At 38.8% G+C, this 17,298-nt stretch overlaps 1 protein-coding gene across 1 annotated transcript; it reads right to left on the bottom strand.

Moving 5' to 3' along the window:
- Nucleotides 1–648: 648 nt before the first annotated feature.
- Nucleotides 649–16,155, bottom strand: Znf483 (zinc finger protein 483; the record flags this gene model as incomplete). Its single annotated transcript, XM_048783212.1, has 5 exons — nt 649–7,040; nt 10,088–10,198; nt 11,150–11,276; nt 13,525–13,613; nt 15,711–16,155. Coding segments are annotated over 5 exons (2,319 nt in total), but the record flags the coding sequence as incomplete, so codon positions are not given.
- Between the last annotated feature and the right edge of the window lie 1,143 nt (nt 16,156–17,298).

Below are 17,298 nucleotides of genomic sequence, written 5' to 3' on the forward strand. Positions count from 1 at the left end.
CCATGGATCCAAGCTCTTTTTAGGCCAGTGCTTAAACACACTGTACCATGTACCAATTCTCCCCTTCCTTGCCTCTGGGACCTTGGAAATCATATGTCCTAAATGGCATGACTACAAAATGTCAGAAAGCAACAAAACCTGGAAAATAAACTTTTATTGCATTAAGCTTCTGTGATTTGTTGGAACTAGCTTACCTGTAGCTAGCACTGCTTTCTTTAATTCTGTACAGTTCAATATGGTGGCCACTTGAGATCATTAAAAACTAAGAATGCAATTAGTGGCACATACCAAAAGCTTTAAAACAGCAGGAGGCAAAGACAGGAGGACTACAAGTTCAAAGCCAGCCTCAGCAACAGTGAGGTACTAAGCAACTTATTAAGACATGGTCTCTAAATAAAATACAAAAAAACAAACAAACAACAAAAAAAAAAACAAGGGGCTGGGGATGTGGCTCAGTGGTTGAATGCCTCTGAGTTCAATCCCTGGTACACCCCCCCCCACCCCCGCAAAAAAAAGAGTCAGCCTCAGCAACTTAGCAAGGACCCATCTCAAAAAATAAAAAGGGTTGGGAATGTAGCTCAGTGGCTAAGTGCCTCTAGGTTTGATCCCCAGTACCAAAACAGAATTCAAAACAGAAGCACAGGGAAATATTTTTTCATTAAACACAACTTTATTGTCTTGACAGAACTACAATTCACTTTAACCACTGAATCACATGGGACACTGGTCTTCTAACACTTGTATGGAACGTGCATTATTTTTAGTGTTACGTACAAACATATCACCAATCTAGTCAGTATCAACAGACTAATTCAGTTCAGATGACTTTTTTCTATGCACGGATGGAATATTATGGTGGGTTTACTTGGATATTTTATGTAGGTAGCACAAGTTAGAATATACCTATGCAGACAGCACAAGTTACAGTGTTTTGCACATAAATCATAATCATTAAATTGAGATATTTGCTATTATAATTATTTTCTAGGCAAAAATATATGGAAAATATTTAAATTTTAAACAAGGCATATCATTGAGGCAAAATTCAGTGCAGATACAGAAGCTAGTACTACAACCAGCAAAAACGGGAATAGGAGAGTATAGTGCACATTCAAAGATCAATACCAATTGCAATTTACAGCAAAATGAAAAGAAAAGGCTGTTGAATTCAAGTGTTGACGATAACATAAAAGGCAACACTGAAGACAATCATTAAGAATTACTAATTTTTTGAACAAATTAGTCAAAAAATAATTCACAAAATTAGTCATAAGAAATGAGAATTAAATTTCTAACAAAACAATTTTTAAAAGTTTTAGCAGACTGTTTGTAAACACAGTGCACTATTAAAACAGCTTAATTCTTACATGACCACACACAAAAAAAGAACGTTAGATTGAAAGATAAAAAGAGTCAGGCTGGAGGTGTAGCTCAGTGGCAGAGCACTTGTCTAGCATGCACAAGGCCCTACATTTAACTCCAGCACTGCCACAAAAAAAAGAAGAGATTATTTTATATATGATAATTTATTTAGAAAATTTTAAGACCTCTTAAAAAACACACACAAAAAAACCCTGATAGAAAAAAAAAAACCCTGAAATATTCGATTGTACCATTTAACAATTTTGCTCATAGAATATACATGAGCAAATTATATTTTGCTAACAGAATATATAGGCATATGTTTCTAATAATATCAAAGATCAATTGATTCAAAATTTGAAAATTTTCAAGTTTTAGTTTCAGAGGAATTGTGTGATATAAGACACTGCTCAAGGAAAACTTTGGGTATATTCTGTTTTCAAAGAACATCCAAATTTACAAAGAAATGTCAATTCATTGCCTAAAATCTCAAATTCATGACAGATATTTTTGATCAATTTCCATCAGTCGAGGAATTTCAACAAGAGATTAATTTGTACTGTGAAGATGGAATTCTAGCTATGCTAAGTCAAAGACCAGATACATTAGAATTTAAAAGCAAAATAACCTCTCGTTGCTTTATTCCAGTGTACAATTCATATTGAAGATATTCTTGTTCAGTTTTCTGAAGCAGATTCCAAGATGAGATATGGATACAGTCACTAAAATTCTTCAGGACATATGCATATGTACAAATGCTATGGAATACTCACTGCTAGTTATGGAACCAAAAAAGCATAAAACAATACATGATCTTGGGTTCTTTATCACTGTTATCTGGATGACTTATAAAAGAATTTTATAAAGATTTCCTGAACTAGAAAATCCAATTCAACATTTCCTTGAAACAAAAGGAATGTTTACCAAATATTATGCAAAGTGAAATAAGACAGACACAAAAGAACAGACGTTATATGAGCTCAGTTATGTGAAGTGTCTAAAATTCAAATATGTAGACAAATTAGAATAGTGGTCACAATGAGGGGAAATGATGAGTTATGGTTTAATGAGTACAGAATTTCAGTTTGGGATGATGGAAAAGTCCTGGAGATAAACAGTGATGATTTTACGAACATGTTAATGTAATTAATGCTACTGAATTACACAACACAAAAAGGACCCCAACAGCTAATTTTACATTATGTATATTTTATTACATTAAAGAAGAATTCTAAAATAGGTAAAATAAGAGTGAATTCAAGGGTGGGGATGTGGCTCAGTGGTGGTGTCTGTTCACCGTGCATGAGTCCCTGGGCTCTATCCCCAGAAAGAAAAAGAATTCATACAAAGAAATCTTGTCTTGTCCTGTGACTTGAAAGAAATTTCTTCAAAAGAAACTCATTACTGGGAAATATTTTTTAAAGCGCGAGCTTCACTGTAAAATAAAATTTGTCACAGGGCCAACTTTAACACTCATCCATGTAAACAAGAACAAAAATTCTAAATAAAGCTTAATAAAATCAATTCTATGAGGAGTGAGCAGTTGAAAAGCTCTTGATCTGACTTATTCCAATGATGGATTTAAGTACATGGGTGATGGGCCAGACTGAACGTCATTCAGGCAATTATACATACTTAGTTACTGATAAATATTGTGCAGTAGGGTCTATGGTTTCCCTCAGTAGCTACCCAATATTTACAAAGCTGTACTGTACAAAGAACTTGTATCCAGGTAAAGGATCTATTGTAACTCAATTAACAACAACTCAATTTTTAAAGAGATTGAGTAGGCATTTTAACAAAGAAGACTTATATGAATGGCTAAAGAGCACATGAAAGATAAATCAACATAATCAGTCATCAGGCAAATGCAAATTAAAACCACAAAGAAATCCAGAAAAGGCAACCCCACAGACAGAAGGTAGATCGACTAGTGCTGCCTGGGAGTAGGGGTAGGAAGGGGAGATGGAAAAAATCTAAGGGATCTGATTAAGGTGATGTTCTAAAAGCGGGTTATGGCAATGGCTGCACACTCAGTAAATTTACTAAAACTCTCTGAACTGCATACTTAAACTGTGTGTGTGGTTTTGCTTTTTTTTATTATTATTATATATAATTTATACCTTAAAAAGTTGAAAAACAAAGTTTGTGCTCTAGATTCCCAACTGACACCAGGATAAAACATCCTCTCATGCAAACTGGGTGGGTCTAACCATGAAACATCCTAAAATAACTTTAAGAGTTTTACATATTCCTCTTAATTCTTCCCATAAATTATATCTTATGAGGAAAAAAAAAAAACTTACACCAATGTGGATGATCCTTAGGTGACATTCCTTCCATGGCTAGAGTGCGTCTGGTTGGTCCATTCAGCGGTAACTGTGCAGATCAAGCTGTCACACAGCAGACTCTGAACTGCAGGCTTTGAGGGTGGGGGGATGAAGGAGGCACCAGAAGAAACCGAAAACCCTACATCCAGAGGTAGCATTTCAAACCAAACATGTTACATTACAGCAAACGTTCCTGAGTCTCACATCAGCATTAAGGATCTCTTTATTTCCACAAGCGCGGAGTTTTATGGTTCAAGTTCTCTTTTTACAGGAGCTGTTTCAAATTTCAACCTTAGGAACTCATTTCTGTACCACTCTTCAGTCGTGGGGATTCTCTAGAACCCAGTGACCTGACACCCAAACCTAACTCACTCAGGATCTTTAGTTCCTTTTTCAGTTAGAAATTATTATTCAGACTCCTCAATGAAATTTTTAAAGAATATCCATCAATACCCGTATATTCCATTCCTTCAAGGTCTACTCTCACACACAACAGAAAAAATAACTGAGCAATTATTCTTATCAATTCTACATTCTTTTCCTGAATCGTACTAGCTATCAATGGGGTTTCAGTCTATGTATTTTCCAGATGGTACGGGATCAAAATATCAAATTCCTACAGAGGAAAAGTCAGGTTATATACATGAAATAACTTGATAAATGAGAGTATGTTATCCATCTTAAGGTGGCAGCTGCTACTCAGAACCAGCTGAGTGTTCCACAGAAATAAGGGCGCAGTATGATAGTATTAACATGGAATTCCCTAATTTTAAAATAGTGACAATTATACACACACACACACCAAGAACATGTCCAAGGGCCCACTCTGACCCAATCTGATTGTGACCTTTGCTATACAGAATGCTTACACTGTAATTACAGGAAGCTGTGCTTGCTACAAAGTTTTTAAAAAATATACACTTCTATTTTGCAAAAAATAAAAAAAAATCCATCCAGAATAGCTATTTTCAGCATGTGTCTTTTCTATCACCCTCAATCTATCTTCCTATGATGCATGGCTCAATTGGCTCAGGTGCAAATTCTTATATTCTCAACCCCCTTAGCCAATACTCAAAAGAAAAAAAGATTGTGGTGATTTGTGTGATTAGAACATTCCCTGAAGGCAAACTTATTTGAGCTTCCCTGATCTGTTCCTATTTATCACATTCTAGGGATTCCTGCATCAAGTATTCAAAGAGTATATCACATTATCATACGTCCAGTATCCTGCAACACAGTAGTTTTCTACTAAGCAAATGAAAACATTCTAAAGGACGAAAAATGTTTAAATGATTTCCATAGCATTAGAGAATATCATAGATACAAAATGAAACTTAGAAATCAATAGCCCCATCCCTTCATTCTACGTGCAAAGAAACTAAACTTCAGAAGGGTCAAGTTATTTGTGCAAGGTTATATGGTGAGTTGGTTGGCAAATGGGGACATACCCAAGTAATCTGAATCCAGTCAAGTTCTCTTTCCATAATGCTACGTGGCAGTGAAAGAAGAGCCAAAGAAAGAGAAATACACTAAAGGAAAGAACTTTTCAAATATAATTTTGGCTTTTTAGAAGCATTTCACATCACGTACCTTCTTCTCTTTCCACATAACTTTACCAACCAGCAGTTGACATCCTTGGTAAGAGAAATGAATGAAGATGCACATTCTTCCTAGCTGCCAACCCATTCAAGTTGCAGTTACTCATAAATGTTATGGTAATTTAAATTCCAGGTGTATATGTAAGGAGATGATAAGGGGACATTTTGGACTGAATTTCTCCTGCCTTACTATATTCCCAGAATTACTCTGCAGAGTGAAATAACCGATGTCTGATAAGACTTGAATTACTTTTAAATATTTTATCACATTTGTTGCATTCATATTCTCTATTGCCAGTATGAATTTTTACGTGCTCTACGAGGACTGAACTCCGACTAAAGGTTGCTCCACAAAAGTCACATTCGTAGGGTTTCTCTCCAGTGTGAACTCTGTAATGTTCATTAAGAGATGAACTCTGACTGAAGGTTTTCTCACATTCGCTACATTTATAAGGTTTCACACCAGTATGAATTCTCAGATGACGACTGAGGAGGGAATGAGTAGGAAAGGCTTTCTCACACTCGGTACATTTGTAGGGTTTTTCTCCTGAATGAAGTCTTTGATGATAAATGACAGATGTAAAATGGCTAAAAGTCATTCCACAATCCTTACACAAATACGGCTTCTCTCCAGTGTGAATTCTCTGATGTCGAGTAAGGCAAGAATTCTGTCTAAAGGATTTTCCACAGTCTTCACATGTATAGGGTTTCTCTCCAGTGTGAATTCTCTGATGTTTGGAAAGGGAAGAGCTATGACTGAAGGACTTCCCACAATCGTTACATTTATAGGGTTTTTCTCCAGTATGAGTTCGCTGATGTTGAGCAAGAGAAGAACTCTCACTAAAGGGTCTCCCACAGTCTTTACATATGAAGGGTTTTTCTCCAGTATGAATTCGCTGATGTTTAATGAGGTGAGTGCTCAGGCTGAAACTTTTTCCACAATCATCACACTTGAAGGGCTTTTCTCTATTGCGACGTCGTCGTTTGAGCGATGAACTATCACCGAAAACTTCTTCACATTCACTACACATAAAGGATTTCTCTCCAGTGTGCTTTCTATGTTTGGTGAGTAAGGCATTACAGCTAAAGGTTTTCCCACATTTACTACATTTATGAGTTTTTTTTCCGGTCTCAGGTCCCTCATCTTTATTTAAGGTTGTATCTTGTTGTAACTTCTTCTGACATTTTTCACACATCATCTTTTCTCTCTCAGTACGGGATAAGCTTTTGGCAAAGGACACCCCACATTTACTGCACTTGGCCTTATCTCCCAAATGCATTTTCTGACGTTTGTGATGTTCACTAAGAGATGAAGAATGACTTAGGCTCTTCCCACCTTCTCCACCTTTCTGTGACTTCTCTGAAGAATGTTCTTTACGGTTCAGAACAAGATCGGAATGAAAACTGAAGGGTTTCTTGGATTCATTATACCTCCGCGACTTCTTCCTTAAGTAGGCTCTCACATGTTTCATCAAGTCAGAAGTTCGTTTGAAGTGCTTTGCACCAGGGCTCCTTTCTGAGTCAAAATCTTCACCTTTACTGCCTCGCTGATGAGCTTTCTTATGTGTTCCTTTTGAATGTCGTTTGCCATGACCCTCATCAGATCTGCCATAACGCTTCCTTAATTCTGCAGTCAAGCCACAACCATCATCCTTGAAGCATCTTTCTATTATTTCCTCTGAAGTTGATCCTTCAATAAGCACATCGTGCTTTTGAACAGACGGCTCCAACTCACCCCTAGGCTCACTCTCTAAAAGAGATCACAATAGAATATTTCTGTTTGCAATAAAGAAAGCTACTGTATTTGGGACTAAAATAGGAACATAGACAGTAATGATAAGGAATCTGGCTTGGATAATTCTCAAATGGAGGTTTATAAAACAGGAAGCAGAAAGGCAGTTCAGCAAAGCAAGATGAAAACAAGGGTTAGGACAAATACGAAGATGAAAAGGTGGTGTGACATAGTTAGAGATGCAAATTCTTACCCTTATTTTGAATTTTTCTAACAGGCTTAAACCTATCCTCCCTACATCCAAACTTCTCTCTTTTCATACAATGATAACACAAACATTTGTTGCCTACTTACCAAGTACCAGGTGCCATGCTGAACACTTTATCTGTATTATTTTACTTAATCTTCACAACCCCCGAGTGAAGTAGGTCCTACTCATATCCCCATTTCATGAGTGTGACAACTGGTTACATAAAGCATAAGCAGCTTGCCGAAGGTCACATATATTATAAGTGGTAAAGCTAAAAATTTCAGTCTGACATCAAGATTCATGCTTTTGATCCCTAAACCGTAGACTCCTCAAAGCAGACAAACAGCACTAATTTTATAGAAAATGTTGATCACATCACAGATAAGCAGTATCACATATGCTAGACCCTTTAAAGGTTACAGCAACTTGGCCTTATCAACTTTAGGATGCTCTAATCAGGCATCCATTTCCTGTCCCTCATACACTACAGCACTTTCAATCCTATTCTTTTGGCCTTAAAACTTCCTGCTACCTAGAAGTTGGGCTTAGTGGCACACACCTGCAATCTCAAGAGCTAGAGGGCTGAGGCAGGAGGATTGCAAGTTCAAGCCTTGACAACTTGATGAGATCCTGTCTCAAAACAAAAATTTTAAAAAGGGCTGGAAAGGTAGGTCAGTGGTACAGCACTCCCAGATTCAACCCCTCATACTAATAAAATAAAATTAAATGTATATGGTCTAAGCAGGGCATGGTGGGGCCCACCTATAATCCCAGTAGCTCAGGAGCCTGAGGCAGGAAGATCATGAGTTGAAAGCCAGCCTCAGCAAAAGCAAGGGACTAAGCAACTCAGTGAGACGCTGTCTCTAAATAAAATACACAATAGGGCTGGGGATTTGGCTCAGTGGTCAAGTGCCCTCAGTTCAATCCCCAGTACCAAAAAAAAAAAAAAAAAAAAGATTATGGTCTAGGAGATGAAATAGTATGAGAAAGATTACTGTTTTGGGGGGTTGGGGCTATAGCTCAGTGGCAGAGTGCTTGCCTTGCATGTGTGAGGCACTGGGTTCAATCCTCAGCACCACATAAAAATAAACAAATAAAATGAAGGTATGCTGTCCATCTGTAACTACAAAAAAAAATTTTTTTAAAAAGGATTACTGGTTTTCTTAAAATAAATGAAAGTATTGATATGTATGATTTTTAAACATTTTTTTAATGAAAAATTAGTAAATTTTAGGAAGATACAGGGAATGATAAAGGAAAAAGAGCTAATCCCTTAAACACAACCAGTGGTAACATGAATGTATCCCAAATGAAAACCTAGCACTGGAGTTATGGCTCAGCGGTAGAGCACTTGCCTGACATGTGTGAGGCACTGGGTTTGATCCTCAGCACCACATAAAAATAAATAAAATAAAGGTATTGTGTCCATCCACAACTAAAAAAATTTTTTAAAGACCTACATGTAACTATATGTTTAACATGTATATGTACATTTTTTCCCTTGAACATGCTGTCTACAGGATGAATTCCTATGTCTCCTTCAAGACTCAACTTCAAATGCTAAGTCCTTGATCCTTTAGACTAATGCTCCTTGACTTAAAATAGGGTTATGTCCCATTATAAGCTGAAAATATCATAAGGTGAACATGCACTTCATACACCTGACCTACTGAACATCACAGCTCAGCAGTACGCACTGAACCATCAGTTGTTTCCCTGCATGACTCCTTGGCTGATGGAAAGCTGAAGCTCACTATAGCTGCCCAGTGTTGCAAGAGTACTAAACCAAATATTGCTAGTCAGGGAAAAGAGAAATTTAGAATATGAAGTAGGGTTGCTACTGAGTGTGTATCATTTCTGTACCATCATAAAGTCAATGACTGATTGTAATCCCTGTGACCTGGGATCACAAGCACAAGGTCAGCCTCAGCAACTTAGTGAGGCCCTAAGCAACTTAGTGAAACCCTGTCTCAAAATAAAAAGGGCCAGGGATGTGGCTCAATGATTAAGCATCCCTGGGTTTGAGCCCAGGTAGCGGAAAAAAAAAAACTCAAAAGTCACTAGACAAGCCACTGTAGGTCCAGAACTATCTACATTCACATAGCTCCTTGTATGAGCCATTATTATAGCATTTATCGCATTACTAACACTTTTTTTTTCTTTTTTCTTTCTTTTTTTTTTTTTTTTGCAGTGCTGGGGATCAAATCCAAGGCCTTGAACATGCTAGGCAAGTACTCTATTGGTAAGATACACTCCAGATCACATCTTTTCAGTATTATAAAGATATGCCTCTCAGAGCTCTTCCTGTGAGGAGACTATCTTACAGTCCTTACCCATACCGATACCGTGATCCACCACTGTACTCACAGCAAGACCACTTGCCCACAGGCTATTCCCCAACAATGGATAGTTAGGCCCATTTCTGTGAGACATAGGATTCCTCTTTGGCCTTCCCTAAACTTTCTCACAACTACTCTTCAGTTCAAGATTCTTCCTTCCCAGTCTTTCCCCCTTCCCCGCCTCATTCATAGAGGTTAAACTTACATCATGCTGTAATAGCTCTCTGGCTTCTTCCAGCTCCCTTCCCATTTGTTTTCATTGGAATTTTCCAAAATAAATCTCTTGCATGGGAAATCACCCTTGGCATCTACATCTCAAAGGACCAAAACCAACAGTCTCTCAAACTAAAAAGAACATTCCAAAAGGGGCAGGGCTCTCTTCCACATCCTTATGTTTTAGCATATAGGCTGCCCAACATTACAAAGGCTCTTCCCAACTGACTTGGTGAGCAACTGCATTCAAGGTTCTTACCTACCTTTCACCAACTCACCAGGTCTGGAGTCTTTTGAGATTTCTTTGGCCAGCACCCTTGGCAATTCAATCCACTTTAGCTGGGAAATCACATCTAACTGGGAAACTGAAGAGCCTGCTCATAGAGAAAAGAATGGTAAATGACTGCTCATGCATACAACAAAGATGTCCCAACATTCAAACTTAAGCCTCTGGTTCTCTAGGAAAGATGAAATGAAATAGACATCAATATTAGAATTCAAGGAGAAAATGGGGGAAGGGAGAGCACTGATAACCAAATGATGCTGTGCCGCAGTCTGGCTGGGCACAAATAACAGGGGGGGTCACGAGCCACTTGTAGATTCAAGCAGGAATGAACTTTATTTTCTCACCCACGCGAACTCCACCCACAAGAACTGTGCAGCAGGAGCCCCCCTTCTGGCAAATGCCAGGCACCATCTTGACCTGGCCGTGGCTCTCAACACCCGGGCCACCCTTTTTCCTCGGATCTGGAGGCTCCTGCGCATGGATTCACTTCCTGCACTTGGACAGGTCACTGGGCCGCTTCTCCCTGCAGAAAGGGACCCGAAAGGGAACGCCCGATAGCAGCGCCACCGGACTGGGTGCACATGCCACGCTGGCAGGGGGGACATGCAGAGCGGGTTCTGCGCGAGACCGCAGCTGGCCGGACAGCCGCCCCTTGTGCCTGGTGGTCCCTATCAAAGTCAGTCCATGTCGGCGTCTGGAGAAAGTTCAGAATGGCCCAGGAGCGCAGCCAGGGGGACGCCCTTCTAACCCTCCTGCTTTCGCCCTCCGAAGGCGCCCTGCCTTCTGCGCAGCGTTTGGAACCCCTGCAGCTCTCAACAATGCTGCACACTTCCCACTGAATGAAGCAAAGACCTTTTGGAGGTAATTTTGCAGAAAAGTACAGTTTTCTGATCCATTTTTAGGATTAGTCATTTTAATCCCTGAGTGCTCAGTCAAAACAAAGTTAAAATATTTACATGAGTACAGTATTTATCTTTCTATAACAGGGGACAAAAAGATACCCAGCTTAGATGCTAGATCATAAAGAGGATGTCATTACCCAGAAATTCTAGGTTCCTTAAATTCTCCAGTAGCACGTCCTTATATAGCTCCTTCTGAGAGGGCTCCAGCTTCTTCCATTCTCCTCTGGAAAAATTCACAGTCACATCCTTGAATGTTATGGTTTCCTAAAACACCAAACATAGTCATTTTGCATTGTATTATTTCCAGACAGACCCTAAGGATGCAGAGAAGTGGTTAGCATATAAATAAATGATTTTGACAGTATTCAAGTTTTTAAAAATTTCAAAGTAACTATGGAGTAGCTATTATGTGATTAATACAACTGACAAAGAACAGGGTATTTCATAACCCTGCCTCTCCCATCCAGTCTCTGTTGTCAATGCTGTATAAGAATTCTCTATTGGTCAAGTTAATTCTAACATATTGATTCCTACGAGTAAAAGGAAAATTATGAGTGAAGGGTATGATTTACATTACCAAACCCCAAATATGCAGAATTAATATAAGCTAACTACAGGTAGTAATTAAATACATAATAATATCATTAGCAATTATATTCCAAATTTTAACTTCCAGTTATATGCAGTAACTATTTTCTATATCCTCTTACAGAATCTGTATTCAATCTGTACTTGCACTTGTAATAGCTCCACATTTATAAACAAGTAGACTGACTCTTTAAATTCACTTTCTGTAGCATCCTCCGCATGACTTTTTGAGACGCAGTATAACAGAGTGTCTGCCTATTACTGCATTAGCTTCCTGCTGATGTAATATCATGTAACCAATTACCATGGCTTTGGTTGCTTTGAACAACAGAAATGTATTCTCTCACAAAGCTGGAGCCAGAAATCAGAGCTCACTGTGTTGGTAGAACTGCACTCTCTTGAGAGGATCTGGGGGGAGAACTTGTTCCTTGTTTCTTCTAGCTTTTGGTGATGTCAGCTTTCCTTGGCTTGTGGCACTATCCATTGAAATCACCTCCCTCTTTTATATCATCATCTCTTCCTAGTACACTCAATCTCTCTCAAACTCTATTGGGGGAACTTACAATGCATTCAGAGCCTACTCATATATAATCAAGGATAGACATTTTAAAACCCTTAATTTAATCACACCTGCAAAGATCTTCCTCCAAAGGAAGAAACGTTCACAAGTTGCAGGAATTGGAAAAAAGACATAGTTTTTGGAGTAATCACTGGCCTGCTACAGCACTGTTAATTCATTCTTGTGAATAAAATCCCCCACCACTCAGTATGGTGGTCTGACTCGGAAGACTGAGGCATGAAGATCACAAGTTCAAAGCCAGCCTCAGTAACTTAGCAAGGCCCTAAGCAACTTAGCAAGACTGTTTTAAAATAAAAAGGACTGGGGATGTGGCTCAGTGGTTAAGCCCCTCTGGGTTCAATACCCAGTACTAAAAAAAAAAAAAAAAAAAAAAAGGTATTTTTTCCCCTAACTGGTGATTACTGCTTTATAGGAAACTTATTGATTTGTAACCAACTATTTTCCCAGATATTACTACAAGTTTCAGTACTTTTTCAGTTGCTTTTGTTGAGGTTTTGAAAATAGACAATGTCTGTGAATACACATTTGCCTCTTTAATACCAATGCTTGCTGCATTGGCTAGAGTGTTCAGAAAACACTGGTTAATGGCAATGATGTCTTTTCTTTTTGGTAATGGGGACTGAATCCAGTGTTTTGTGCATGCTAAGCAACATCCCCAGCCTTTTTTTTTTTTTAATTTTAAGACAAGATCTCCCTAAGTTGCTAAGGTTGGTTTTGAACTTGTGATCCTCCTACCTTAAGACTCCTGAATTAGTTTTTGAGAATTAGTTTTTGAGACAGCATCTTGATAAGTTGTCAAGGCTAACCTTGAATTTGTGATCCTCCTGCCTCAGCTTCATGAGTAGCTGGGATTACAGGATGTACCACTGCACTCAGCAGCAATTCCTTATCTTTTATTGATATTGTGAAGATTCCAACACTACTCAGCTGGAGATCCTCTTGATCATATAAAGGAAATACAGCTCTATTTCCACCTGACTAATTTTCTACAGGATTAACTGTTGAATGTTAGTAAATGTTTTTGTTTTTGTTTTGAAATATTTGTTTTTTAGTTGTAGTTAGACACAATACCTTTTTTTAATTATGTATTTATTTATTTTTATATGGCTCAGGGCCTTGCACATGCTAGGTGAGCACTCTACCATTGAGCCATAATCCCAGTCCCAAATGTTTTTGTTTATTCCAACTTGTAACACAATCTGTGAACTCAAATAAAATGTGAAAAATAAACTTTAAGTTCCTTGTTTCAATTTTTTTTTTTTTTTTTGGCCTGAATTATCTTTACCACTAAAGAGTCCAGTTCAGTATTCACTTAAGAATGAAAACCAGGGAAAGGAAACTTACACATGATTCAGTATTTGAAAGAACTGCAACCATTTTATCTTCTTCTGAATTTTCCTCTTGGCAAAGAGAAGAATCTTGAGCAACTGGATCTAAGAAGGGGGAAAAACACCTGGTCTTTCTAGTGGATTCTTCAGACTAAACTTTTTTTTTGTATTCCCTAGGGTGGGGGGATGATGGGGGGGGATACAAGTCTGTTTCTCCTACTATACAACCCAGACTCCTCTGTGATCCCAGATGTGTGTGTCTGGGAGGAGGGTCCCCCACACAAACTACACAATTCTGCCATGCATACTCCAGTGGACATTAGCTCAGTGTCCTTTAATCCAATTCAATCTGACACTATCTACCCGGAGAGAGCACCAGATTCCACAGGTTGAGGACTCAGTCCCACAACACTGTCCCCCATTTCAGATGCTAGCTTTAGCCTCTGGAAATTCTGACCAATAGTTATAAATCAGATTTCCCACAACCATCTCCTTGTTAGAATGGCTCACAGGACTCAGGGAAATACTTTTATTTTTACCCGTTTACTACTTGCGATATTACAAAGGATATAAATGAAATAAATGAACAGCCAGAGAGAAGAGCTGCTTAGGATAAAGCACTAAGAAAAGGCTCATGGTCTCTGAAAGGAGCTAAAGGCCTGGATGTGCCCAAATTTCTATGCCCCTAGGAATGCCCACATATTCAGCTTGCTAGAGGCTTAGAACCCAGTCCTTTTGGGTTTTTCAGGAGGCTACATCATACCAGCATGATAAAATGATAAAATGGCTCAATCTTCAGCAACTCTCCAGGAGGCCCCAAGTTCCAACCCTCCCGCTCCAGAACAAGTTGGTTCCCATGGCAACCAGCCTCCCAGGGTGATGGCTAATTAGGGATTTTCCAAAAATCACTTCCTTGACAAACTCAGATGTGACTGAAAGGTGTTTGTTATAAATAACAAAAAGACTGCATTTTACCTTGTGAGCTCTGCAGTTGTTTGGGGAACAAGTTTCAGGAATCCAGGAGAAAAGGATAAATACTTTAACAAAAGATACTTACTGTGCCAGTCACTTAGGAAATGACAAGGTTATAGGAACTGTGAGCCAGGGACTGTGGATGAAAACTCATAAATATATCTCAAAATATTACTCTTGGTTTCAATTCTTTCAGGAAAAAAAGCATGAAATTTTTCCCATTCTTTAAACAAAGAATAGTGAGAGACAGGTTCTTACAGTACCCCATAAGAACCCAGGCTTTCTTCCCTATCTTAACCCCAAATCCTTTCAATTCCTAATTTCACAAAAACTGGTTTCCTTTATTGCACAAACCCTCAGCTTCAAAATATTTAATTTACACAATAATGAGTCTTTGAATAGTTTTAAATTAAAAGATGTATTAAGGTAAAGGGCATTTTCCTTTTTTCTTATTAATGTGTTTACTTTCTAGTCTGAGCACAAGGCATTGCTCCAGGGTCACCCAAAGCTGTTTGTTTACTGAGGGAAGGCATCGGCTGGTCCCAAGAACTGACTCCATCTTTGGGAAACCCAGCAGATTCCTGCAGACTGAAATGAGGAAACTAAACTCACAGGAACTAAATGTCTGAAATTGACTTCAGGTGCCTTTTTCACATTTAAAGTATTTTTTCAAATCACATTTCTTGTGAAAAGATTTTTTCTGGCAGCTTTACCAACTAGACAATTAGAAAAAAATTAAGAATTAGAATTATGTAATCAAAATCAAAAGAAGGTTGTAATTTAAGAAAATTGTTCTTCCTCACAGGATGCCAGCAGTCAATTCTTTGTTTCCAGAAGCCTCTACACAGAAGCCCTAATTTGGAGAAGTGCCATGCTACAGTGACAGAATTTATTCCACCATGAGTTCTAGAATACATAAGGAAACAATGTTTACCACCATAGACTTAATTTGTTGTTACATGGATAACTGATGTGTTCAAAATGGGGGTTTCCTGACTTCTCTCTGATTTGTCTGTTATTGCAACATAGTGTTTTTCCAAAATTAGGGCTTCTAAGGGGAGGACACTGCAGGAAGAATTGATTGCCCACATTCTCTAAGGTACAAAAGTTTCCTGATGTTAATCTCTCATCTTTGATTACATGGTTCTAATTCTTTTTGCTTCCTTTGAGGAGTTTATTTTCATAACTTGAAATCCCCCCCCACTTTCTTCCTCCATCTATAAATCTCACCTTCCTTTTCTTCAAGTATCTCACCATCCTTCTCTTCAAGTGTTTGGGTCAAATCTTCTATCAGGGCCACCATCTCCTCACTATTCTCAGGATGTTGTGACTTTACCCAAATCCTGATCTCCCCAGGCAAAATGGCCAGAAACTGCTCAAATACTAAGAGCTCTAAAATCTGTTCTTTTGTGTGAATGTCAGGTCTCAGCCACTGAAGGCAGAGCTCCCAGAGTTGATTCAGGGATTTCCTGGGTCCAGCCTCTTCTGAGTAACAAAACCACCTGAACTTCTGTCTGAAAGACTCTGGGTCAGCAGTGTTTCCTTTTGAGATAGCTTTTTGGTCCTCAGGAGTTTCTGCTCCTGGGACTTTGTTGTGTTCACTTGAGGCCACTGTCACAGGATCTGGGGAGATGGCTGTCATCTTGTTCAGGGTGACTACAGCTTGCACTGTGAATCACAAGCAGGAATCCGGTCCCTTTAGACTATTGAAGTATCAGCACAGTCTACCAACAGGCACTATACACAGCAAAACATCAAGGACTCCAGGGATCCAGTTTACAGTCTTGCAGAAACTGCCAAGAAGAAACATAAGACATGGAAAAAAATGAAATAAGTTGTTGTTAATCCTGAACACATTGGTTTGGTTCAAATACATATAGTCATACATATAACCTCAGAGGCCTAGAACAGCCCTGCCCAAGTATTCTATTAAAAGAACAATTTCCTTTATAGGTCAAATGCTCAGGAGTTACTTAAGAATAATTAAAGATATCCTCCCAGGAAGCAGCAAATTCAGACTTCATAATACTCCTCATAAACAAAATTTATCAGAAAAGGTTCCCTAATCCAAGGGGATGATGTCACAAATCTACTTAACTACTCCTGCCATCTCTTAGTAGACAGCCACCAGTTGCCCAACTCAGAAGTCTGATCTCATATTTGACTACCAACTCTCTCTTCCTCCTTACTCTTCACATCCATTAATAACCAAGTTCTGGCAACTTTATTTGCTAAGACCCTTTCCATTCTATTGCACTGAAACTGCCTAAGAACAGGTTTCTTCAATCTAGTCTCACACCATGGCCAAGGGATTTTTTCTAACACACAAAAGTTGATCCTGTCACTCCCCTGTTTGTACTTCCGTACTGGCCAGCTGTTTCAGATAAAGTTCAATGCACTGGCCAGCCGTCTCAGATATAATTTCAATGCAGAGGGGTGTGCACAACCATCAAGAAACATGCCTGGCTGACTTCATCTCTCCAGCTCTAGCTAGCAGATTGACAGTGCAGCCATAAAGAAATATCCCCCCATTCCCAGTCTATACTCTCCTATTCTTTGCACGATGGCTATTCCCTCTCCTTGGACTGCTGCCTCCTTCAAGGCTCCTACCAAACTTTAATTCTTTCTTTAAAAACTGACTCCTTTCACCTCCTGTCACCTCTTGTGTGAAACTCTCTTTGATCCCCAAATGCACACAGCCTGCTGTGTTGCATGCATTCATTCATTCTACAAGTGACTGAGCATCTACAATGAGCTGGGAATGAGCATTGTGAGGACTAGTCAGGCGGGGGACCCACTCTCCCAAGGGTTCAGGAAA

The sequence above is a fragment of the Marmota marmota genome, unplaced genomic scaffold (assembly GCF_001458135.2).
Source record: "Marmota marmota marmota unplaced genomic scaffold, marMar, whole genome shotgun sequence".
Taxonomy (NCBI): domain Eukaryota; kingdom Metazoa; phylum Chordata; class Mammalia; order Rodentia; family Sciuridae; genus Marmota; species Marmota marmota.